At 39.9% G+C, this 25,435-nt stretch overlaps 1 protein-coding gene across 1 annotated transcript in view; it reads right to left on the reverse strand.

Moving 5' to 3' along the window:
* The window catches only part of CNTNAP2 (contactin associated protein 2), a gene marked incomplete at its 3' end in the record, with an annotated part of 1,137,334 nt that overhangs the window by 45,795 nt on the left and 1,066,104 nt on the right, over positions 1-25,435 (reverse strand). Inside the window, exon 21 of the mRNA XM_080338877.1 lies at positions 13,397-13,490. Within this exon, the coding sequence (XP_080195003.1) occupies positions 13,397-13,490 (94 nt within the window). The remainder of the gene's footprint in view (positions 1-13,396; positions 13,491-25,435) is intronic.

Raw genomic sequence — 25,435 nt, forward strand, 5'->3', positions numbered from 1 at the left:
AGATTTCCTATTTTACTTGTTCAATGTGTATAAGACAGTCTGCTAAATTCCTCTTTAACATATTAAAGCCACAGGAGAAACTTTAAATATGAAAACAGCATAAGAAGACTATATTTAAATATAACCTATTAATTACTTTAGCAATTATTTTATTTCAGCAAGTTAATGAACATTTCAGGAATGTTTGGGAAATTATGCATCTATGTTAGAGGTGGAACAACTGATGAAGAGAGAATAAAATAATCTACATGTAATCTGTAAACAACATTTGAGGAATAAAAATGAGACTTTCAACTGCCAGTTTCTGTACTACTTAAATGACATGCTGGGGTGTATTAACTTAAACTAAACAGATCTTACAATGAATTCTAGGGCATTAGAGACAGCTGTATAAGGATTGCAGTTCTAAATCCTCTAAGTGATGTCTGGAGTTTTCACAGCTTGTCTTTTAAACTTTTAAATTAAGTTGGATAATCTGAAGATTATCCAAAACCCTATTCAACTGTCCCCCTTCATATACTCTTTCACTGTATCACTTTCCAGAACTTTCCAGAAAAATTCCCAAGGTTTAAAAATGCTTTGCAATTCTTCAATTACATGCCAGAGATCTAAGACTATTATTTGAAAGAAGAGGCAAGTACCAATGCACACAGTTCCTTTCCTCTCATGCATTTTTCTGACATCAGGAAAGAACTCCTTGTTTAAGGGTCTTCCAGTGGCTGCAGCAGCATTTAAGAGCAGTGAAAAGCACATTTTTGAGCACTGTGGCAAAGAAATTTTTGGTATTATTAGCTTCTTTAAAGTTCTATAAAAATGTATTATCCAAAAGTTCTATAAAATTGCATTGTCCAAAAGCCAGAACTGTTCCTTAAGATGTAAGGTGAATAACGTGTCTGTTGTAAAAGTCAGAGAATCATATAATAGAATCACAGAATGCTCTGAGATGGAAGGGACCCACAAGGATCATCAAGTCCAACTCCTGTCCCTGCACAGGACAAGCCCAAAATTCACACCATGTGTCTGAGACCATTGTCCTACGGCATCTTGAACACTGTCAGGCCTGGGGCTGTGTCTGCCTCCACAGGGAGCCTGTTCCAGTGCTCCACCACCCTCTGGGTGAAGAACCTTTTCCTGATGTCCAACCTAAACCTCCCCTGGCACATCTTCCTGCCGTTCCCTCGGGTTCTGTCACTGGTCACTAAAGAGAAGAGTTCGGTGCCTGCCCTTCCTCCTCCCCTTGTGAGGAAGCTGTAGCCACCATGAGGTCTCCCCTCAGTCTCTTCCAGGCTGAACAAACCCAGTGACTTCAGCTGCTCCTCATACAGCTTCACCTCCAAATCCTTCACTTTGTAGCCCTCTTCTGGACACTCTCTAGTAGCTTAATATCCCTTTTATACTGTGGTGCCCAAAACTGCACGCAGTGCCCAGGTGAGGCTGTCACTCAAAATAAAACCAGTTTGCGTGACTCAGGGTAATTCAGATTATTTCTAAGCCTTACAGATCACAGATCTCATTAAATTAAGTTTCATTAGTGTCCTGATTGTCCATATTTAAAGCGGGAGAACAGAAAAACCCTATTAACATTAATGAGTAACGTAAGAGATAGTTGAGAAACTTTCAGCAAAATATAGTATCCCAGTTTACTGTCTGGTCTTTTGTATTTCACATAGATGAATCACAGATTGACCTCTGAACTGCACTAAATTGGGAAAGAGGAAAGGAACACCACTATGAACTGGTAGAAAAAATTATCTGGACTCATAACAAAGTTATTTTACTGGGAAAAGTGTATTTCTTTAGAGAAAGGAAAAAAAAAGTGCAGCATCTTACTAAATGCTCAGACTTCTAGTGTTGTAACATGCAGTATATAAGAATTAGTATAGACACTGAAATATATTTACATAACAGCACCTGCATATTACCTTCAGTTTTAGCTATGAGCTACAGAAGTTTCCCGGTGTGTTTGGGGTTTGTGTGTTGGTATAAGTTAATTTGTAATTGAGAGAACAAGGCCCATATCACAAGGACATAGTTTGGCAAGTTTTAAGTTACTTCACACTTGACCTTTTCTAGTAGCCATTTATGCTCTCCCAAGTGGTTTATTCAAAGGATTTCATGGGGAAAATGATACAAAGAAAATTAGGCAATAAACTTCATGTTAAAAAGTTTGCTACAGTATTCTGAGAAGTTTCCAGTTCTTTAACCCACACTGTGGCTTCAAGATTTATTATGGTTTATGAAGATTTTGGATATTTTTCTTTTTATTTTATTTCATCAGGGAATAGAAAAGGAAAGTGCTCAACTGTTACTAAGTGTTAAAAAGTAAACATTTGGGTTTGCCTAAGAGAAAATGCAACGTTTTAGTATCTTTTTGTCTATATTTAAATTAGAAGGAAATTCAAGATGTCACCTCTGAAAAACGGAAAAAGACTCTTTAATTCTTGGTCTAATTAACACACAAATAGTAGACCAGGGATGTCAAACTCATTTTCAGTGGGGGCCACGTCAGCCTCGTGGTTGCCTTCCTATATTTATGTAGTCCTAAAATTACATTCGGCCCTTTGAAGGCAACCACGAGGCTGACATGGCCCCATTGAAAATGAGTTTGACATCCCTGTAGTAGACAGTTCCCATCTTCATTTGTCATGTTATTGACTGTCTTGCAAGGAATCCCATGAGAATGTAGAAGTAAGAAACCAACTAGAAGTTGCCATTAGCCAAAGGATGCTGGGAATTATGCTAATTTTGTGCTAAGTGAGTATGTAGCGAGTGAAGAAAGTACATATTTTCAAGATGCTAAAGAGAAATCACATTGAATTTGGCTGAGAGTGATGTGACAGCTTGATGAATTACGCTAGTACTTGTAATAGTGTTTTTCCCTGAAGATGTCTCACAATATCAGCATTTCTGAGGTCCCTCATCAACCACTACAGAGGAAATCCTTTTCAAATTATTCTAAAAGAGAAAGGTTTTAGGAGGAGTCATTCTAGCTTGAGTATTTTAAATAATTGTGTTTTTTTCTAACACTCCATAACAAATACACTTCTCTCTCTGAGCATTTTTGAAGAACAGTATATACTATGCTGAAACTTCTACATAGGTTGGATTCTGCAGCTGGGAAGTAGGATCAAGAGATTATTTTGTTGATCAACAAGCATTTTCATGTTACAGTGAAGCAGCTCATAATCTTTCAAAAAAAAAAAAAACCAGGGAGGACTGGTAAAATTCTGAACACTCTCTGAAGAAAATGGAAAATAGGAGGGAGTAGCAAAATCAGTGGCAGCATATGTTATCTTGCTATTAGACTGAATAAAATAAAAATACTAACATTTGGTGGGAGGTTGACTGTAAATTCATTCGACTGCTTCATTTGCAAGCAAAGTACAACCCTGACATTTCATTAGCTGAAAATCACTGAGAGATAGATTTGTAAGTTCATGTAGTCATACAGGACTGATTTCTGGAAAGTGGTATGCAGTTATGGTAAAGGAAACAGGCTTCTCTAGAAAGAAATTTGTAAAGATGTTGTATTTAAATGATGTGTTTATGAACTAGCCGCTGAATTCCAGATTAAATAGAGTTTTATTATGGCATCTAAATCTAAGGATCAGTAACTGTCACAGTCAATGGCATAGCACTGCTACTAGTCAGGCTGAATATCAGAAAAAACAACAAAATTGCAGCACAAAAAGCTGTTACTGATATAGATTGTGCTGCAGAAAACTTCTGGATCTAGTTCAGGAAGCTATTTAAAAATCGTGCTATACCTAGTACTATCCTATCCCTAATGCTATACAATACTATATTATTGAAATTGCTAAAATTTTTGTAAAAAGTTATTCCAATAAGATGCCGTATTTTAAAATACACACACACACACACACACAAAAGACATGACAGAACCACTTCAAAGCCTCCATCAAATAACACGCCAGCCATATTTCCACCACAGAATTGGGGTGTCTTTCACCATACATGCCTTTTCAGATTAATTTAGATCATTCTTGGGTCTTGGTGATAAGTTTTAGCTGTTACAGTAGATCTCCCCGTTGAAGACTTGTGAGGGTCCATACAGTTTCCATATTTCCCTCAAAAAATAATTCTATTAATTTCTGATCCAGAAAACAATCTGAATTATTAAATTAGAACAATTTGTTTCATTTCCTTAGCTATACTTGTTAGAGTAGACCTCCTGTATTTTGCTGGGTAGTAAACAACAACTTCCTCAAGTGACTGACTGCCATGTTTCAGCTTGAAAATGTGTCAGTCTGAAACTTACCTGAAATATGTTCCACCATATATGAAATGACACATGAGAAACACAGGTGGTGCAAAAATCTAAATGAAGTGTATGTTTTTAGCTCAGTACTGGTGACTAAGACATAGCAAGCAGCAATGAGGGAATTGGGAGGAATTATTCCCAGTGTCTCCCTCTTACACACCTTAATACCATGAAGATAACCAGAGACAATCAGTCTGTGTTGAGCAGTATCATAGCTATACTGCTATGGCAAGTTTTAAGTGAAATCACTGATGCAACTGCAGCATGGATGTAGTTGAAGCCACTGCAAATGGAACAAGCAATCTTTCAAATGAGCTCCTTCTCTGTGGCAATTAATAGTGTTTCAGCTGGTCCCTGTAATATGCAGATGGAGAATACATTACTGTACCAATCAGAAAGGGCTTATGTATAGAGTGTATACATATAGCTTTGAAATTTGCTGGGAATCAACACTTGAAAAGAAGACACCAGTCAGGTTTTGGTTCTGTAATTTAAATAATGAGAACATTTACTTTAAAAGAAATGCCAAGTAACCTACTGTTAAAGGTCTGGCTTAACAGGAAAATGTTAGATTATCTTTGCATAATTTATTTCCTCCCCCTCTTTTTTTTTTTTTTTTTTTTTTTTTTTTTTTTTTTGATAGTAGGAGTTAAGCAAATTATTCACCATGAATAATTTACCTATGAATTTATAGTTCTATATAAAGTACCTACAAAAAGGTTACCTTATCTTAATTTTTAAAATTGTTTGAGGAATATGTTTATTTTACTATGTCTTGATTATACTTATGTAATACTTATATATACTTATGTAATATGCAAAGAACAGCAGTGCAATATAGTCTTACTTTACATTCTATGTAAGGTGTACTTTAGCTGTGGATTAAAACAGGGTTTAGTAGTGCAAAGATTTTGTGTTGAGCCTTTGAACTGAGATAAGTTTAATCCTACAAAGCTGTACAGCTTAAAACCTACATGCATGGATAGGTCCAGACTTCTCTGAGGGAAGGAAAGCTGTCCAGACCTAAGGCAACTCTAAGCCTCATGGTATGAAGGTGCATTAGTGCAGGGCTTTGCTAGGGGCAATGGTCCTATCCTCCTTTTGGGGATTATTGTATCAGACACAGTAGCAGAGACCATGAAAATGCTATCTAGTTCACATCCCAGAAACTCTCACATCCTTTGCCTTTCCCAGGTTCTCCAGCAATCTGAACAAATTTTCTCCAGGCTTCAGGAAACCTCTGGCACTTCTGGCATAAGAAGTCACTTCAGATCAGAAGAGGACATGAACAACTTAAAATTTTTACTGATGAGAGTGAAAACTAGAATAGATGTTGAGGGAGAGGGTTGACTTGATCTCAGTGATCTTCCAAAACATGGGACACAAGCCTCTTCTCTTGCCTGTCTGACAGTGTCTCTGAATTGGACAACAGACTTGGAGGCACACAGTCTCTTGGAGAGATTATAATTCATCTGAGTAAAACTGAGAGTTTTAGTTTCAGTATTATTGTCAGGTTATGTGTTGTGTTGTTCTGATTCTTCCCTCCACTCCCTTCACTTTTCTAAGTGAAACAAGTGTCAGATAAAAACTGAGGTATTTTCCAGTTGTCAAACGAGTGAGTTTTGAATTAGACATAATTTGTTTACCTGACCTTATAAGGAATGGCATGTAGATAATCTTCACCCTCAACCAAAATAAACTGGTCAGAATGGATATTTATATAGCTGTTTCTGATCAAAACATGAGTACATGTTCATATTGTTTTTTAATGTTTTCTATCTGGAGTCATGGACAGAGGTTGCCCATATTAGGTAAAATAATGTAGAATTTAAAAACTTGTGCCTTGACCTAGTAAAGACAATTTTTGTCAATTCTGTCTTTCTGTTATTTTAGGGGAGATCTTATTTTCAGTTTTTCCTTCAAATATATTTTGAGGAAAATTATAACATGCTCTCACTTTCCACTTCAGGTATACCTTTGGCTTTCAGTTTTCAGATTGCATAACACTTCGCTTTAGGATTTACAAGCCATGAAGGTGGCCTAAGCTCTCAGATTTTGCAGTCTATGCCATTATAATTTTATAGGGCCAGCAGCAGGTTTTATTGATGCCCTTGGTGATCTTCTCATGTTCAGTTCCCTTCTTTGACCCTTTAAAGCAGTTGAATTTGAAATAAATTAGTATGAGATATTACACAGTACAGGTGAAATAGCTCCTCTCTTCCTGTGGTAGGGAAAAGCTGTATAACTAAGACATGCCACCCTAATAAAACACAGAAGCTAGGAAAAAAGTCACTCTAACTACTGAAGTTTAACTTTTCATTTTATCCCATTATTTTAAATATTGTTATCACATGGTTTTGAATGTCAGGTAAGACTTGTGCAAATACTCTGTTTAAAATGGCATTAACTAAATTAAATGTCTTTACAATCTTCTCTTTCTTTTTTTTTTTTTTTTTTTTTTTTTTTCCCCCAGAGCCAATAGATACTTGGAAAGAGCTGTAAAGCAATCTCTGCAAGATTTTGTAGAGTTTTTTGTATGAAACAATTTTATGAGACATCTTCATGCAGAGAGGAAAAGAATTTAGGAACTAGGAGCCTCTTGCATCCTGTTACAGGCTGAAATGCATGTTAAAAGAGCACGAGGGAAAAAAAAAGGTAGTTGACCTTTTGGAGCTGTTGGATGCCCTCAGATTTGAGGACTAGTAATCAGTGAAGGCTTTTTACCTTTTACCAAGACTGCTGCAATAACCATGTGAAAGGGGAGCTGCCATTCACTAAGTACAGGATAGGGCTGAGAGATGAAGAATGACGTGAAGGGTGGGAGTGAAAGTGGGAGGTATTACTCCAGATAATTTTTGGAAGAGCAGAGCTGGCTGTGCTCCTAACTACTGAGATTACCATAGGATCTAATTTAGTCCAGTTTGTCTGGGGTCTACCTTCTGCCTCTTTGGAGCTGGCAATGTAGCAGCAGCTGAATCCCATAGTATTCTGAAAAACTGAAAGAAGATGCAGCATGGATGCTGTGAGGTGAACAGCACCAATGGATATTCCCGGGTCTCCTTCTTCACTTCAGTTCTCAAACAAAAGATGAAATTCACTTGGGCTACCCTGATTACTGCCACAGAAGTTATTGGAGTGGAACCAGCAATTCAAAGTCTTTACGGTGTCCCCTTAGATAGGAGGCCTGTAGATGGGAAACATTCTTTTCTGAACAGGGCTTATAGTTAGGATTTCTCAGAGGAACTAGATAGGTCAAGAACCCAGAGGTCTGAAAGAAAAAATATTTTTCTTTTACTTTCAATCTTGTTTTAACTAAAAGAACTGTGGAACGCTTCGACCATTACCAGAAACACTTCAGAGAGTGAGATATGGAGAGACAGACATCTGAGATCAGAGAGATATGCAATATCAAATCCCAGAGGAGTTTCAACCAGAAAATCATAGAATGGTTTGGGTTTGAAGAGACCTTAAAGATCACCTAGTTCCAGTCAGGCTGATGCTATTAAATAGGGGGAGAAGGAAAATTGTCCAGATGTTATATTTTTGTCTGATAATTAATGTGTGACTCATGCAGGGGAAAGCACATTAATATTAAACTGCTACTGTAGCAGGAGGGCTCATATTAATGACAATATACATATGCATTCTCCCTGAGATTACAGTACTGAATGTTAATGCTGGTGCTCAGAAATGAAGTAACAGGCAGTTACTTTGAAGTAAATTAGTGGATGAATTTAGTGCATGCTAGCTGTTTTCTAATGATCAGTGAAAGTAAGCTAGGCTACCCTGCACTCAGATTATCTGTCTACACTGCAAAATGGAAAGCCACAGAGCAAACTGAAGCTGTAGAGCCATGAATGCCATGCTGCTAATATATATATAATGTTATATATATATATATTTTTTAATATCTGTATATAAATATATAGATATATAAAATATATATAGTATATATTTTTTATATATATATAATCTCATCAGGGTCATGAGGTAGTAGCAGATACATGTCAAAGTTGTGTAGCAGAAGAATACTTTTAGACTATTGATAACCTATTTACAGATCTGCATTACCTTCTAGGATCTAAATTCAAGAGCTGAGCAAAGTACCTTACAGTATGAGGGACGTAATTCTAAACCAGTAATTGGTTTTATGATTTCTTTGATTAACATGGTCTAGTGCTAGAGTCAGGTTATGGTTGGACTTGATGATTTTAAGGGTCTCTTCTAACCAAAATGATTCTATGATTTGTATCAGATTATGTCAGTGTGAAGCACCATACCCAAACTGAGTGCCAATGACGACAATGTCCAGATCCTTTAAATAATTTTTTAATCAAGGCTATTAAAACCCCCTTTTCAATGATGGTAAATGTTCTCAAAGAGATGAGTCTAAATGACCTCCTTTGACATGAAACAAACCCTCTAAATAATAAACCTCTGCAGTCGTGCAGAAAAATGGACATCGAAGTTAGTTTCAAAAGTGTATGATGGTTTTGGTAGGATAAATTATTGTACATTTTAGGTAATTCCTGTTATTCATCGAGAAGTGTTGAAGTATCAAACTGCTAGGCTTGTTCTATAGAAAAGAAAGTATCTTATTTAGTAGTAAAGAATGGTTACCTCTTGGAAAAAATGCCATTGTCCCTGCTGGTAGTTCAAAGGATTTAAAACTTTTGCCTCCTATTATTGAGTATTTATAGAGATGTTATGCAAGAAAAAAGCAGTTCCCATTTCTATACTTTACCTAAGCCATGTAAGCAATATCATTTTATCTCCTACTTTTAAAAAAGTTTTTCTATGTTCTCTCCTTTGCATGCTTGAAACTAATTACTTGGAGAGATGTAAACTGGTTTTAACTCCCATCAGTCCAAGGCAGGGAATGTCACCACAAATCCAGAGAAATGTCTCCTGACCAGTTTTTATTCTGACCACACACACCAGTAAAGAAACAGAGAAACTCCAGCAAGGGAACGATAAAAAAATCCTTCCATTGACTCAGGGAAACAACACATCTAGAAATGGACCTTCTACCTCTTCTTCAGGAATTGCCCTTTTGAGAAAAGTCTCCAGGCCCCTGAGGTTGATTTCCAGGATCTCTCTTTAGTTGCTGAATGGTGGCAGTTGCTTTTGTAAGAAGGCAGGAAGACCTGAATGCTACTTTGGTTTTTGCTACTCTTACAGGAAGTACCTGAAGAGCACTAGGGTACAGCAGAGACATAAATGAAACCTACAGAGATTAGCTGCAGGCACAGCTGTCTGTTCTAAAATTTATAATCTGTGTTATAGATGACTTATGTTAATTGTTTCCAAGTGGATATGTAAGTATTTTTGAAATAATTTGATTTGGAGTGGTTACTTGTGATGGAAAACAGACAACAGGCACATTTTCTGCCACTTTCTCAAGAGCAACTCTTGTCTATCTAGGTGTTTCTCTGCTCAATCAAATTAATCCTATTAAGAAACTCTCAAATTATTTCTGTTCACAAGAATGATACCTATACAAAATCATGTTTAATTATGTGTAGCTAATTATTTAAAAATGCATAACCCCCCCCCCCAAAATACAGACTATGACAGCAGTTCCCTATCTATTGTTCCCATAATGGAAATTGGTGTTGGTCTCCAAAATGGATGTGAAGACAAACCTGAACATTGCATCCAAACCCACTCCACTTAAGAGGGAAAATAAAACCTCTGCTCTATTTTCTTTCAGTAATGAGTCTCCAGTTGAAGCCTAAATGGAAATGTAGATTCAGATCTGAACTGTGACATATGACACTTCCTGTTACATTGTCTACTTTTAGATTTTTTCTCTTCATAGCTGGTCATCTGGATAACCAACTTTTCCCTCTCACCTCATTGGTGTCAGCCATCAAAGCCTAAGTGTCTTTAAATAACAGATTAAAGAACTTCCTTGAAACATGAACAATTCTATTCTATCTTTTTCATAAAATCCTGCATTTCTCTGGTTGCTTATATTTTTGTTACTAAACACTCATGTAAAACAGGATTTTTCATTCGTTGTCTCCTTCAGCTATATTTCACATCTCAAACCATAATCCATTTTACCTGGGTAGGAATTATATACGAAATGCCTTTACCTCCAGTTTCCCAGGAGGCTATAAATATTTTATCAAGCCAGTGAATAACTGCGTTTTCTGGAAATGGTTTCAGGAAAGCAGAAAACACCCCAACTTGAAGAAGAAGAAATTCTCCTTGATTACAACGGCAGTACAATAATTTATTTTTGTTCCTTATGTGACCTTCTTGCTTTACAGAATATCTTATGACAAGTTATGAGGCATGGAGCCATTTTGTCACAATTTTATTCATCAGCCATATTGTTGTAACCCCTAGAGCAGAGAGTGGTGTTGCATTCTGGTAGGTGTTGTACAAGTGCTTATTCCTGACTAGCAGCAGGTGAGGTATCACAGCAAGCACAGCTGTGTCAGAAATGGCTGTTCCTATTCAAATAACCCTAATAAAAATGGAAATGAGCCAGGCAGAAGATCAGTTTCTTCGTAAGATTATTCCAGAGTGCTCTTCAAAAACCCATTTATCCTTATAAATAGGGCCTTGCACTCACTTTTGATGACAAGTAAGAATTACGTGGTATGGGAACAATAGAAACTGAATGCAACTCATGACAGACTAGCACTGAAATAGGAGGCTCCTCCGATATTGCTCATTTAGAGATTGTAACACGATATAGATATCCAGATATTCTGTTGGTGCTAATTCCTCTGGTCCACTGTAACATGCCTAGCCAGTATGATGTGACAGCTAGAAGCTTTAAAGATACTGGATTCTGAACTTACTTTGCCCTGCAAACTGCTGCACAGCTGTAGGAAAGGAACAGGGTCCATAACTCATTTTATTTGACCTCTGAGATGGTTATGTCTTTCAGTCGCTGCCGAAATTGAAAATTTCCTAGACATGAAAGGTTGTACATTGGACCATCTGAGCTGCTCAGTTCTTGCAACCCCTTTATTCTCCAAGAATGCCTAAAGAAAATTTCAGAATGTGAATACTAAAAAGCGGCAAAGAAACCAGCATGTGGGCATGGGGTTATGTGGGAGACAGCTGGGTGGACTTTTGTAGTGCTATGACTATATTTAAAAATTTAGCTCAGAAAGAACGAGTGTAAAGACTAAACCTCCTGCTTACGTCATGGTTTCATCGATGTGGTTACCTGACTAAGTTGTTAGTATACCTGTCAGCTCAGCCACTCAGAAGAATAAGAAGTGGTTCCCTTGCATTGCTCTGTCTGCACTCTGAGTATTTTAAATGTGTAGCATAAACAGTATTTTTTGCCTTCTCATTTACTTTGTGTTTCTTCCATTTTCTTTTCACACCACAGCATACAGTGCATTGGTTCCATCTGTGTTTCAAGAATGGCCCTTTTCCTTCACTCTATTATTTATCTCTGGTGCTGCAGTATTTTCTCTGTTGTATGCCTGTCTCCATTTTCTCTCATGTACCTTGCTCAGTCTCTCTCAAACCTGATTCCTGATTAGAATGGCCAGGAAAGTGTTGTTTTTAGCTGGATCCAAATAACCACTCAAAAAAGTTAAGCTTATTTACCAGCTAAGCTGTGGAGGCAGTACTGTCATACCATGGTAGTTTCTTAGACAGAAGGCATTTACAGAGAGCGGCCATGTCAAAGGAAACAGAACCTCTCTGGCAATTAGCCTACCATAGGACATGGACACTGCAACACTTCTCAGTGAATTCTAGCTGATATTTTTGTGCACAATAACTTGGCAGGAAAGAGCCAAGCCCCATTCCTTACTGGCAGAGCTATTCCAGTTGTTGAGTGCTTCACCTGAAGTAATTTGTCTCCTCTCTGCAGCCTGGCTGAGGCAAGGAGTCAGCTCTAGGCCAGCCGCCCTAATTCAGTGTGGGGAGGTGTGAACGCACCCAGTTTCCAGAGACTTGCCAAAACCAGACTGCATGGTCTTTTGTACTACCTACAGAACTGACTTGGAGAGTACCAGAAAATACTCCATTGTCTCTCTCGCTAACCAACCACTTTAAAGGCCTGTTATTTCCTATTTCATAGAGGCTAAATGCATTAAATTTTAAAAAGGAAACAAATGAAAAAGTGTATCTTGAAAAAGTCACTTAGCGATGTGGTCAACTGTTTTTTCAGTTCAAAAATCAGTTTCATTGATTACTGTCTTAGACCACTAAATTAAAAAAAGTTCACAATTTTCTGGATTAAACAGTTCACTGCAGTTCAATCAACCACATTCCTGTACAAAGTACCTAGAGAAAATAATATCAATACCCTCTTATCTCTGAAAAGGGGAAAAAACCCTCTTTGAAAGCTGTAAATGTCAGGGAAATAATTGATTCCTGAAGTGAGTAACCCTGGAAATTCATGTAAGATGCCAGCAGTGGAGAAATTAAGTAATGGAAAGTGAGACAGCCTAAAAGTGAAGCCAAGGCAGTTTAAGATGCATCTGCATTGCCGTTCTAGTTCAGTTGGGGAGCTGGCTGGGAAGCTGCTGCACTGGGAAATAACAATGAGGTCCCTAAAAGGGATGGAAAAAGTTTAGCAGAGTGCTCCTATAGGTGTTACGGATTTCCAAAGGACCTCGCTGGTGGGCCTCACTGTGAGAAAGTGGCAGTTTTGGCAGAGCGATGAGAGACAAGAGGATGCACTGCGATAAGAGCTCTGACTGCATAGATAAAGGTGTTATACAGAGCATATGATAACTTCACAGTGGAAGATACTGTTTAAAATAACTTCAATATCTCCTCATAGAAGCAGTCATCCCAATGATTTCCTTGTATTCCCTTCACCCAACACCTGGAGAGTAACAAAACTGTACAAATATGATGTTACAAGTATCTCTTCGCTTCTCTCTGTTTTTCTCCATGAATTGGCCAGACAATCACTTACTTGTGTGGAGACCAGCCTATGTCACAAGGTGAACATAACCTTTCCTTTACGTATAACTCCAATGTCACCACTTTCTAGTCAAGAACCACATGTGCAGCAAGTGTTATGCTGCAAACACAACACACATCACTGTCCTGTGTGCTTATGGTTTTCAGTATTCTCTGAAAATACCTAACAAAATAACCAGACATAAAATGAAATCTTACCTATAACTTTTCCTAGGAATAGTGCCTTTGGGGAGTTGAACTGAATGTCAGATGCTGTTGGCAGGCTGTAACTTGTTGGAGGATAATGATCAAGCTGGGGGAAGAGAAAAGAAATTATGAGTAGTTTGAACTGATCTACCTTCTTACAGTGCTACCGGATCAGGTCTACTTTATAGAGTTTATGCCTCCACTTAAAACTCACATAAGCTCTGCTTTCATTTTGATAAAGGAGAAATAACAGTTAATAGTCCTACTTCTGTATGTGCCATTTCCAAGGTTTCCAAGGCCTGAAAAACATCTATACTTGACATTTGTTTGTTCTTATTTCTGGAGAATAATTTCAGCTTTTGCTTGTGTGATTCAATATAATTGCTAAAAATAACAACAGCATCCACATTAACAATAAAACTTCTTATTACTTTATGCAAGAGTTCCATTTGGGACTTGTTACTGCTAAATCTAGATTTACATGCTTTGCCTACAGAAAAATAGCTAAGAATTTGACAATAATGTGCATGTTAGCCATTCTCTTTTTCTGTCAGAAAACTCATGAATTAGTGACATAAATTTTTGTACTTCATGTTTATTATTTTCTTGTCGAAAATGTTGTTCAACTTAATTGTGATGACACCTAGTGAAACCTAAGAAACAAAATCAAGAGTAATCAACCTAGCTAAATAGTTTAATGCACAGGAAACTCAGTGTCCCTGATGTGGCATGGGAATCACATTGTATTAGCATATTTTTTCCTGTTTTTTTAACTATTTGACAGAAAAATGTGAAGAGAGAGGAAGAAAACTAATTGCCTATGCTTAGCAATAGCACTATAAAGATAGTTCAGTACAGCTCAGTAGTTTTGATGATCAGATTTCATGAAGTTAATTCAGGTGAATTTTTATCTTTGCTGTTTTTATTCATTTGCTTGGCTTTATGTATTCAGTACATAGGCTTAAAGAGGACAGAACAACAATTGTATATTTTACTCTGGCATTACGTTGGCACAAAACAAGACAGAAACTCATATATGATCTAAGATTTTGCAGGGTATTATAGCTTGTAGAGTAATTCTCAAGAAGCTGCAATATTAAAGCGCCTACAATTTTGTCACATACCTTTTTGCGATATTTCTAATTTCAAAACATTAATATCTTGGATTAGTTTGATTGAATGGCACTGCAAAAGTTCATTTCAGTGGTTAAAAGGAAATGAATGGCAGATAGCACAGAACTAAAAGGCTGAATCCCATTATACCCTGGAATTCTGTGAGTTCATTACTTGGAAAGCCTGCTGATGAATCTGCAAAGGCAATCATCTCAAAAAACTATGATAACTGGAAAAGAGGACTCGTGTCTTTCTTATACTGCCACATAAAACCTCAACAAGAGATAGAAGAAGTTCCCTGCAGGTGCTAAAAGAGGTCTAGCAAATACTCATGTTCAAAAATTATTTTTAATTGATTATAATTAGTTTTCACACTGATTATTTAAAATTTGGCCATCAGTGTTTATCAACATGACTACTGGCTAGCTCCCAATTTTAAACTATAGATTTTTAAGTAAAATTTATGGAAACACATAGTTCCATCTTCTTACTCTGAAAGGTAAGAAATTTCACTTTGTTCACAGCATCTTGAACTGCTTTTCTCAGATTTTTAATAGAGAGCAGAAATACATATTTTGCCCAAAAATGGACTTAGATCATTTCAAATTCAAAATATTTTTGAAAGAGTGTAGTCAAGTGAATACAAATAGTTCAAATACAAAACAGTTCTTGACCTTAACCACATCAGGTCCTACTAAGCACAAACTCCAGTTAAGTGCTTCTTATTGGGCTCTCTGGTGGAAGGGAAATCAGTGTTACAGCACCCAACATCACAGCCATCAGATCCGCTGTCAATGCAGCAGACATATCAGGTGAGAAAAATACCCCCTTCTTATTTCAGAAGATGAATAGGAATAGCTCAGCGTTTTCATGGTATTTACCAATATGGTTATTAAACTAAAGGTATAAGCTCTAGAGAGGCATATCAGGAAAAGATTGATGAAAAGACTGATCCACAAAACCCTGATTCTCCAGCCTCTCATATGCCAAGGCTTTAACCTCATGTAACTTCTTTGTCTGCATTGGAATTATTTCTGATACATTCTGATTGCACAGGATTCATCTTCTAGGTTCTCCTTTTATATATATGATTTAAAATATGCTGAAGTAACTCTGATAAAATAACCTGCCATACTACCACGTACATTGGTATCTGTCAGCATCAATAACATTTAAGTTCTTTCTTTTCTAAAATCAAACTGGGGCAATGTTTAAATACTTATTTTTCTTGTAAGTTGGAGTCTGAGCAGTAGGGTTGATCAGATCATCACTACTCTGATAAGATACTAATGAATCATAATAACCATTATCAATCTATCATTTCATTTATCAATGTACTGTGGGTATCCTAGAGCTGTAACCATCCTTCAGGTGTCCATTATCAGAGCAACTATTAGGAACAAGTAATAAAAAAGAAGTCATCCCTGCCTAATATGCAGGCTGCCTCTACCTGAGAATGTTAATTGTGTCTGCAGGACGTACCTGAAAATGAAAAATCAATTAAAACGATGAATCACTGTGAGCACATGCACAAATACTGAACATCAAATCTAATGATAGAGCAAGCTCCCACTCCACTTCCAGCTCTGGCATTTCTTGTCTCTGGGGGATGCCTGCATTGCTGCCCATGGACAGCTTTGAGCTGTGCCCTTCTCTAGTCCTGGCACCTGAAATGACATGTTGCAATGCAAGGCAACAGTGAGGGAACAGTGAGATTTCTGTCCACTTGCTTTTATTGCTTGTCTTTGTTCTAAACCAGAATTATCTAACAAAAGAAAACTTTTTCTAGAGGCACTTAATCTAGGATTTCTTTATTTAGGTCAGAGAGTCAAACGACCAAGCTGAATTCTTTGCAAACTTGTATGTGACTGCCATCCAGTGGGTACTCAAGTGTCAGCAGTTCCAAAAGAGCAGCCTGCAGTCTTAGTATGAAATACTAGGCTATCTATTTAATACATGACACATAATAAAAAAGGAATTAGTAGCATTGAATGATATTTGAAAAAAGATACAACATTCTTTAATGAAAATTAAATAGAACATCTGCATACATAGAGGTTGATGTGATGAATTTGTATTAAATTACAGTTTTTAAATTATAGTTAAGATTTTTCATTAGAGATACTTTTCTTTAAAAACATTAATTTTGTTTGAGCTTAATATAAACACACAGTGTGGCTTCGAGCACTACACAGATGAAAGTAGATGGCAGTTTCTGAGGAACGTGCAGTTTCTGTTCTCAAGTCACGTCACAGCAGGCAGACTGTCTTTATCTGAAGTTCCTGGCATTTAAGCAGAAGTTCAATACAATGCTATTTCTTTTAAATTACTGATCACTTAGATAATGAAACATTTTGACAGGAATCCTGAGGTTAACAGACATATCAATCTGAGGGCAAACATCTCTACATCACCATAGCAGCCTCAAAAAATCCCAAATATATATACCTATATAAAGATATATACACACATGTACACACTAAAGTCACCCTATAGAAAAATCTACATCTGTACCATTGTCAGTCCAGCCTATGTGTATGTGCTGACTATGAAAATCAAACAGGAGATACTTTTCTTAGAGGGATGACTAAAATCTGATGTCTTAATGGCAAAATAAAGATAAGTATTCCTCTGCTGAAAGATTATGGAAAATCCTTACAAACGGTATAATATTGTGATATTTGGAAATATTTTATCTTTTTTAATGCAACAGGAGTAGATTCAGGTCACAATTGTGTAATTCCTTAGGGTCACCTGAGAGAATTTTAGAATCTTAGAATTAGAGAATCCTTTTGTTTGGAAGAAACCCTTAAGATCATCAACTCCAACCATAACCTAAATCTAGCACTAAACCATGTGCCTAAGAGCCTTATCTACATGTCTTTTAAACAGCTCCAGGGATGGTGACTCCACCACTTCCCTGGGCAGCCTCTCCCAGTGCTTCGCAACCATTTCCGTAAAGAAATTTTTCCTACTGTGCAATCTGAACCTTCCCTGGCACAACTTGAGGCCATTTTCTCTTGTCCTATCCCTTCTTACTTGGGAGAAGAGACCAACACCCTCCACGCTACAGCCTCTTTTCAGGTAGTTGTAGACAGCAATAAGGACTCCCCTTGGCTTCCTTTTCTCCAGACTAAACAGCTCCAGTTCCCTCAGCTGCTTTTTATAAGACTTGTGTTCCAGACCCCTCACCAGCCTTGTCACCCTTCTCTGAACTCTCTCCAGCACCTCAACGTCTTTTCTACAGTGAGGGGCCCAAAACTGAACACAGTATTTGAGGTGCAGCCTAACCACCACTTCCCTAGTCCTGCTGGCCACACTATTGTTGATGCACGTCAAGATGTTGTTGGCTTTTTTGGCCACCTGGGCACACTGCTGTCTCATATTCAGCTGGCTGTCAATCAACACCCTCAGATTCTTTTCCACCAGGCAGCTTTCCAGCCACTATTCCCTGAGCCCATAGTGTTGCATGGGGTTGTTGTGACCCAAGTGCAGGACCTGGCACTTGGCCTTGTTAAATCTCATACAATTGGCCTCAGAGCAATGATCCAGCCTGTCCAGATCCCTCTGTAGAGCCTTCCTGCCCTCCAGCAGATCAACATTCCCACCTAACATGGTGTCACCTGCAAACTTACTAAGGGTGCACTGAATCCCCTCATCCAGATCATTGATAAATATATTAAACAGAACTGATCCCAATACTGAACCCTGGGGAACACTACTCATGACTGACTATCAACTGGATTTGACTCCATTCAACACAACTCTTTGGTCCCAGCAAAGAGTACACCCATTCATGCCATCAGCTGCCAGTTTCTCTAGAATGCTGTGGGATACGGTGTCAAAGGCTTTACTGAAGTCTAGGTACACAACATCCACAGCCTTTCCCTCGTCAGCTAAGTGGGTTATCTTGTCATAGAAGGAGATCAGGTTGGTCAAACAGGACCTGCCTTTCATAAATCCATGCTGACTGGACCTGACTGCTTTTTTCTCTTGTATGTCTTGCGTGATGGCGCTAAGGATGATCTATCTGTTCTGTGACCTTCCCTGGCACCAAGGTCAGACTGACAGGTCTGTAATTTTCTGGATCCTCTTTCTGACCTTTTGTGTACCTGGCTGTCACGTTTGCCAACTTCCAGTCAGCTGGGATCCCATCCGGCCCCATAGACTTGTGAGTGTCCAAGTGGTGTAGCAGATTGTCAACCATTTCCCCTTGGATTATTGGGGCTTCATTCTGCTCCCCATCCCTGTCTTGTGGCTCAGAGGTCTGGGTACCTGGAGCACAACTGGTCTTACTATTAAACACTGAGGCAAAGAAGGCATTTAGTACCTCAGCCTTTCCCTCATCCTCTGTCACTCTGTTTCCTCCCACAGCCACGAGAGGGCGGAGATTCTCCTTAGCCCTCCTTTTGTTGCTGATTTACTTACAGAAGCATTTTTTGTTCCCCCTTAGAGCAGTAGCCAGGTCCAGCTCTAGTTGGGCTGTGGCCCTTCTAATTTTCTCCCGGCAGCTCTCGAGAGAGCAGCTGACGTGGCGTGGGCATTGCCAGGGTAACAGTGGGAGATTTAAAACCCGTCGAAACCCAGAACTAGCACTCAGTCCCCGAGGTCAGCTGATAGGAGCCGGCGAAGCCAGAGCCGCAGGGGCAGATCTTGAGGTACAGGGGAGTTTTGGTTTCGGGAGGTTCCTCTGCCAGGGGAACCCCGTGAGAGTGGCGCACCCCGGCAGCTCTTGTGACAGCGGCTGACGCGGCGTGGGCGTTGCCAGGGTAACAACAATCACAGCCCCGCCCCCAGCCCTGAAACAGCCTCAGGGGGGGCAGGGACACGTCGCTGCCCACTAGGCGCTGGGAGGTGAGACCAGCGTGTGAAGCTGTGAGTGCCACCCACACTGTGCTGCAGCAGCGGCTGTGGGAGCTCGTGCGGCAGGTGCAGAGGTTCTGTCCCTCCTTGCTCCAGAGACCTTCTCACCTGTTGGCAGTCTCCCAGACCGCAGCTTACCATGGTCTCCTCCAGACAGCTTGTCCCAAAAGGGCTGTGGCGACCCAGACAGAGGCCCTGCCCTGATCTGTGTCTCTTCAGGTCTCTGGCTGCAGGGAGTGCCAGAGGCTGCTGCTGCCAGGGCAGGGAGGCAGCATTCCACCTGCGTGAGGTGTGAGCAGGTGCGAGATCTGCTCAGCATGGTGGTGGAACTGAAGGAGGAGGTCAAGAGACTGAGGACCATCAGGGAGTGTGAGAAGGAGACCGACTGGTGGAGTAACTCCCTGGCATGCCAGCCAGAAAGGTGCCAGGGAGATACCTCCCAAAAGGTGGATGGACTCCCCACCCTGTCAGACAGATGGAGGAGACCTGAGGCATCCCCTGCCCTGTGACTGTCAGGCAGAGGTAGGAGACCAAAAAGACAAGGAGGGTTGGAAGCAAGTCCCAGTTCAGCATCACAGGCAACCCCCCGCCCTACCTGCCTTGCTTCCTCAGGTGCCCCTCCGTAATAGGTTTGAGGTCCTGGATCTTGAAGGAGAGGTAGGTGAGGATGTGGTGGAAGGCCCAACTATGAGGTCACAAAGGACTCCACACCTCAAGTCTGCCTCAGATGAGAAAGAAAGAAGGGTAATTGTAGGAGGTGATTCCCTTCTGAGAGGAACTGTGGGCCCAATATGCAGAGTTGACCTTCATCATAGAGAAGTGTGCAGTCTACCTGGAGCCCGGATCAGGGACATTACCAGGGCACTCCCCAACCTGGTGCACTCAACAGACTATGACCCAATACTGATATTCCAGACAGGTGGGGAAGAAGCTGCATCCCATAGTCTGAGGGGAATGAAGAAAAACTTCACGGCTTTGGGACAGTTGGTGAAAGAGTCTGGGGCACAAGTTATTTTCTCTTCCCTCCTTCCATTTTTGGGTGATAACGTGGGACAGAATAGAAGAATGCAGTGCATAAATGCTTGGCTACGAGTCTGGTGCTCCAGACAGAGCTTTGGGTTCTTTGATAATGGCTGGTTTTATAACACACCAGTCTGGACAGTAATACATGGGAAAGGTTTATCTCACAGGGGCAAAAGGATGCTGGGACAGCAATTAGCAGGGCTCATTTGGAGAGCTTTAAACTAGATTTGAAAGGGGATGGGGTTGTAGCTGGGCTTGCAGCACTGGGGCAGCACTCTAGTATTGATGAAGACCGGGAGGGCTCCCAACCCCCTACGGTGAAATCGGTGTGCTCAGCTCGCTCCCTGAAATGCCTGTACACCAATGCATGCGCATGGGGAATAAGCAGGAGGAGTTAGTAACCTTTGTTTGGTCAGGAGATTATGATCTGGTGGCAATTACAAAGACATGGTGGGACAGCTCACATGACTGGAATGTGGTCATGCATGGGTTGGTACTGGGACCAGTACTATTCAATATATTCATCAATGACTTGGATGAGTGAATAGAGTGCACTGTCAGCAAGTTTGCTGATGACACCGAACTGGGAGGAGTGGCTGACATGCCAGAAGGCTGTGCTGCCATCCAGCGAGACCTGGACAGGCTGGAGAGTTGAGCAGGGGAAAATTTAATGAAATATAGCAAGGGCAAGCGTAGAGTCTTGCATCTAGGTAGGAACAACCCCAGGTTCCAGTCTAAGTTGGGGAATGACCTGTTGGAGAGCAGTGTAGGGGAAAGTGACCTGGAGGTCCTGGTGGACAAGAGGATGACCATGAGCCAGCACTGTGCCCTTGTGGCCAGGAAGGCCAATGGCATCCTGGGGTGTATTAGAAGGTGGGTGGTTAGTAGGTCGAGAGAGGTTCTCCTCCCCCTCTACTCTGCCCTGGTGAGACCGCATCTGGAATATTGTGTCCAGTTCTGGACCGCTCAGTTCAAGAAGGACAGGGAACTGCTGGAGAGAGTCCAGTGCAGAGCCATGAAAATGTTAATCATGGGAGTGGAGCAACTTCCTTATGAGGAAAGGCTGAGGGAGCTGGGTCTCTTTAGCTTGGAGAAGAGGAGACTGAGGGGTGACCTCATTTATGTTTATAAATATGTAAAGGGTGAGTGTCAGGAGGATGGAGCCAGGCTTTCCTCAGTGACAACCCATAATGATAAGACAAGGGGCAATGGGTGTGAACTGGTACATAGGAGGTTCCATTTAAATATGAGAAGAAACTTCTTCACGGTGAGGGAGACAGAGCACTGGAACAGACTGCCTAGGGAGGCTGTAGAGTCTCCCTCTCTGGAGAGATTCAAAACCCATCTGAATGCCTTTCTGTGTAACTTCATCTAGGTGTTCCTGCTCCAGCAGGGCAATTGGACTAGATAATTTTTTGAAGTCCCTTCCAATCCATAACATTCTGTGATTCTGTGATAATTTCACTGCATGCTTGTGGTCCTCTGAATAAGCCTGTTCCTTCTTCCAAGGGTTGTAAATTCTCTTTTTATTCCCAAGCTCCAGCCAAAACTCTCTGTTCAGCCAGGCCCGGTCTTTTTCCCCTCCAGCGAGTCTTTAGGCACATGAGGACAGCCTGCTCCTGTGCCTCTGAGATTTCCTTCTTGAAAAGCCACCAGCCTTCCTGAACTCCTTTGCCCTTCAGAACTGCCTCCCAAGGGACTCTGCCAACCAGCCTCCTAAACAGATCGAAATCTGCGCTTTGGAAGTCCAAAGTAGCAGTTCTGCTGATCACCCTCCTTACTTCTCCATGAATAGAAAATGATCATTTAACAATCGCTATGCCCAAGGTGACCTGCCCAGGAGTCCTTCTCTATTCACAAACAACAGGTCCAGTGAGGTGCCTTGTCTAGTTGGCTCACTGACCAGCTGTGTCAGGAAGTTGTCTTCCATACACTCCAGGAACCTCCTAGACTGTTTCTGCTTTGTTGTATTTCCAGCAGACATCTGGGAAGTTTAAGTCCTCCACGAGAACAAGAGTTAGCAATTGTGAGATTCCTCCCAGCTGCCTGCAGGATACTTAATCTGCCTCTTCATCCTGGTTGACTGGTCTGTAACAGACTCCCACCAGGATATCCACCTTGTTTGCCTTCCCCTTTGTTCTTACCTATAAACACTCAACCCTATCATCACCCTCATCAAGCTCCAGACAATCAAAACACCCTCTAACATACAGGGCTCCTTCCTTGCCTGTCCCTTCTGAAGAGCTCATAGCCATCCAATGCAGCACCCCAGTTGTGGGAGTCATCCCACCATGTTTCTGTGATGGCAACTACATAGCAGTTTTTCTGCTGCACAATGGCTTCCAGCCCCTCCTGTTTGTTGCCCAGTTTGTTTTACTGCAGTTCAGTTCCTTCCTTAGTGTGGCACTAGTGCTTTGCCTATGTTTTTCTACCAGGTTAGGTCCTTGACCCAGGTTATTGTTGATCAGATCAGAGGCTGTAAATGAATAGTGGATTCAGAGAAGAAAGCAGGAGCATAAACCCGACATTTTTTGCTGGGTTATACTATCACAGACTTGCAACCTCATTGCTCATCTGGAACACAGGAGAAGGCATATACCTCACCGGCATGATGTAAGGCAAACTTAAGGTTTGCATTGTGCTTTGAGCTCTTCAGATGAAAGTTCTATACAGGTATAGGTAATACTGTTTTAGGAACAATTCCAAATATGTTTTGTCAATTTAATGAACTGATTTAGCCTTTTGCAGTATTTTTATATGAATGTAAACTGCAGTCTTTTATGATAAAGTTTTTTTTTTTTGTTTTTTTCAGGGATTAAAATTAGAAATATGATCAACATGAAATACACAGCAAAAACATACATTGCAGAAAAAAAATTCTGAAGGTTTTTGTTGTTGTTGTTTTTTTATTTTGTTTTGTTTTTTTTCCCGTTTAAAAACTTGAATCCCTTATGTGCAATAGGCTTGTATATTTTCCTGAAGCTGCTCTTGCTCTGATAAATAATATCAGCGATGATTTGCCTCACTTAAAAAAAATACAAACATTTGGATAAAATTTAAATGGAAATGTAGATACATAACTCAAAAAGCAACAGAAGCACTACTAAGCAAAAGGTCACTATTTAGTCTGGCTGCCTTGAATCAAAAGAATTTTCTGATTCTTCTTTCACATATCTGTTGACTTTTTATTGGTCTCTTTAATAGATGAATTACAACAAATGTTAACAGAAGCAATAGTACATTGTATTACAAGTTAACTGTACAAGTTATTCAAGAGATCTACCACAGGTACCTAAAGATGACTTTCACAGGACATTAATTTGTCCAATGTGTGCTAGCATATAATGGAAAGCACTTGTTTTGTGTTAATTTTTGACTTTTTTATGCCTTATGTTAGACTCTGAAAATACTTAATGGTTCTTTTGTTCTTTCTTTGTTTCTTTAATTCCAATAAAAATTGTTTCCAAACAAGAAATCATATAGGCCAAGGAGAACGCACACATTCATCACTGTAAATATATTATAGAAGAAAGAAGTAGTCTTAACGTCAGCCAATGCATGTAGCACATACTGTGAGGCAGAAAAGCCTGCTGATATGCCCTCCAGACCTTTGTTCTGCTCTGACATGCTGACTGGGGAGCTATTAGTCTGCACCACACTCCCTTGTGCCCTGACTGCCCTAGGTTTATTTTCAAGGGATATGGGGATAAAGAGTGAGGTCCACTTCTGGGTCTTATCACAATATGTGGCCCAGACATGGCCAAAGTTTGGGACAACTGGAAAGTTCCTCTGAATTGTGCAATACAGGCTCTGCTGAAAAGATGTGAGAAGGATGGATATGTAAAAGCGTCCCTCTCCTATGGAGTGGTTTTACAGAACAGGAAGCCAAGAAGAATATTCTTTCAAAAGGCCTCAAGGCTTGAAACTATCTCAGGTGATGCAGAGAGAGGGTAAAACTTTTGTAAAGATGTGTGCTTCAGCATCTGCCCCTGCTCGTCCTCTACAGCTACATGGAAGGCAGCAGGTTAAGCTTTTACAACCATGAAACCACAGAGTACGGTGCTACCTCCAGACATGGCTCTATGGATCATTTTCCCCACTGCGTATCTGCCAGTAAGAGAAAGATCTGAATCCTTGTTCTGATTTTCAGGCTAAGGATATTCCACCCTCTTGTTTACTGATGAGTGACAGGGCTTCTTGTTTATGAAAATGTTTTGTCTGACTTTCAACCAGCTGGGGTTCAGTGAGGATGTGCTGACTTGGCTTGGCAGAGGCCACTGACTGACTCCATCATGCACCAAAGGGAAGTAGAAATGGGTCATTTATGAGCTTCCTGCCTATGTGTATTGCTGTCTTTACCTGAAAGATTGTAAGTCACACTGTAAAATAAAGAAGTTGAGTAAATTCAGAGAAGGATTAAAAAAACCCAACAAACCTGCTAGGGGCTCATGGACATCCTGTGAGCAGAAAACAACAAGTAAGAAAATTATTAATGAATTATTCATTCATTTCTGATTCTGAAACACATGATTAAAATTCTGTTCTGCTGTTTCTTGCTGTTGTTTCCAGACTCTTTGGAGAATTGAACACCTAGTCTTCTGCAACATCTGTAACATCATTATACTTGGAGGGAATTAGAAATACGCAAAGATAAGGGTCTGTATTTCTTAATATTTTAGAAAACAGATTGAATTTAAGGTTATAGAAATGAGATAACAATATAAGTTTTGTTTTATTTTCAAAATTTCCCATAGCAATATCTTTTAATGCTACTTTGGCACTTATTTGTGAAAAAACCACGATTTTCAAATCTGAGCAAAAACTATTTTCTTGTGACTTCCGCGTGAGAAAAAACTTAGCAGCTACAGGTAAACTGAGTGCTAATGCATTAAAAATGGAGATGTAATGTATGACTCTACTCTAGAATATGGTCTGAGTTTGTCTTTCTGTTGCACTAGCATTTTGAGTAATACATTGCCATTGCAGAATGGTAATACATAGTGTAAATCATGTATCTGCAGGGATTTAAAATAATTCATTTCTGCAGGAAGG

The sequence above is a fragment of the Nesoenas mayeri genome (assembly GCF_963082525.1).
Source record: "Nesoenas mayeri genome assembly, chromosome: 2".
Lineage (NCBI taxonomy): Eukaryota > Metazoa > Chordata > Aves > Columbiformes > Columbidae > Nesoenas > Nesoenas mayeri.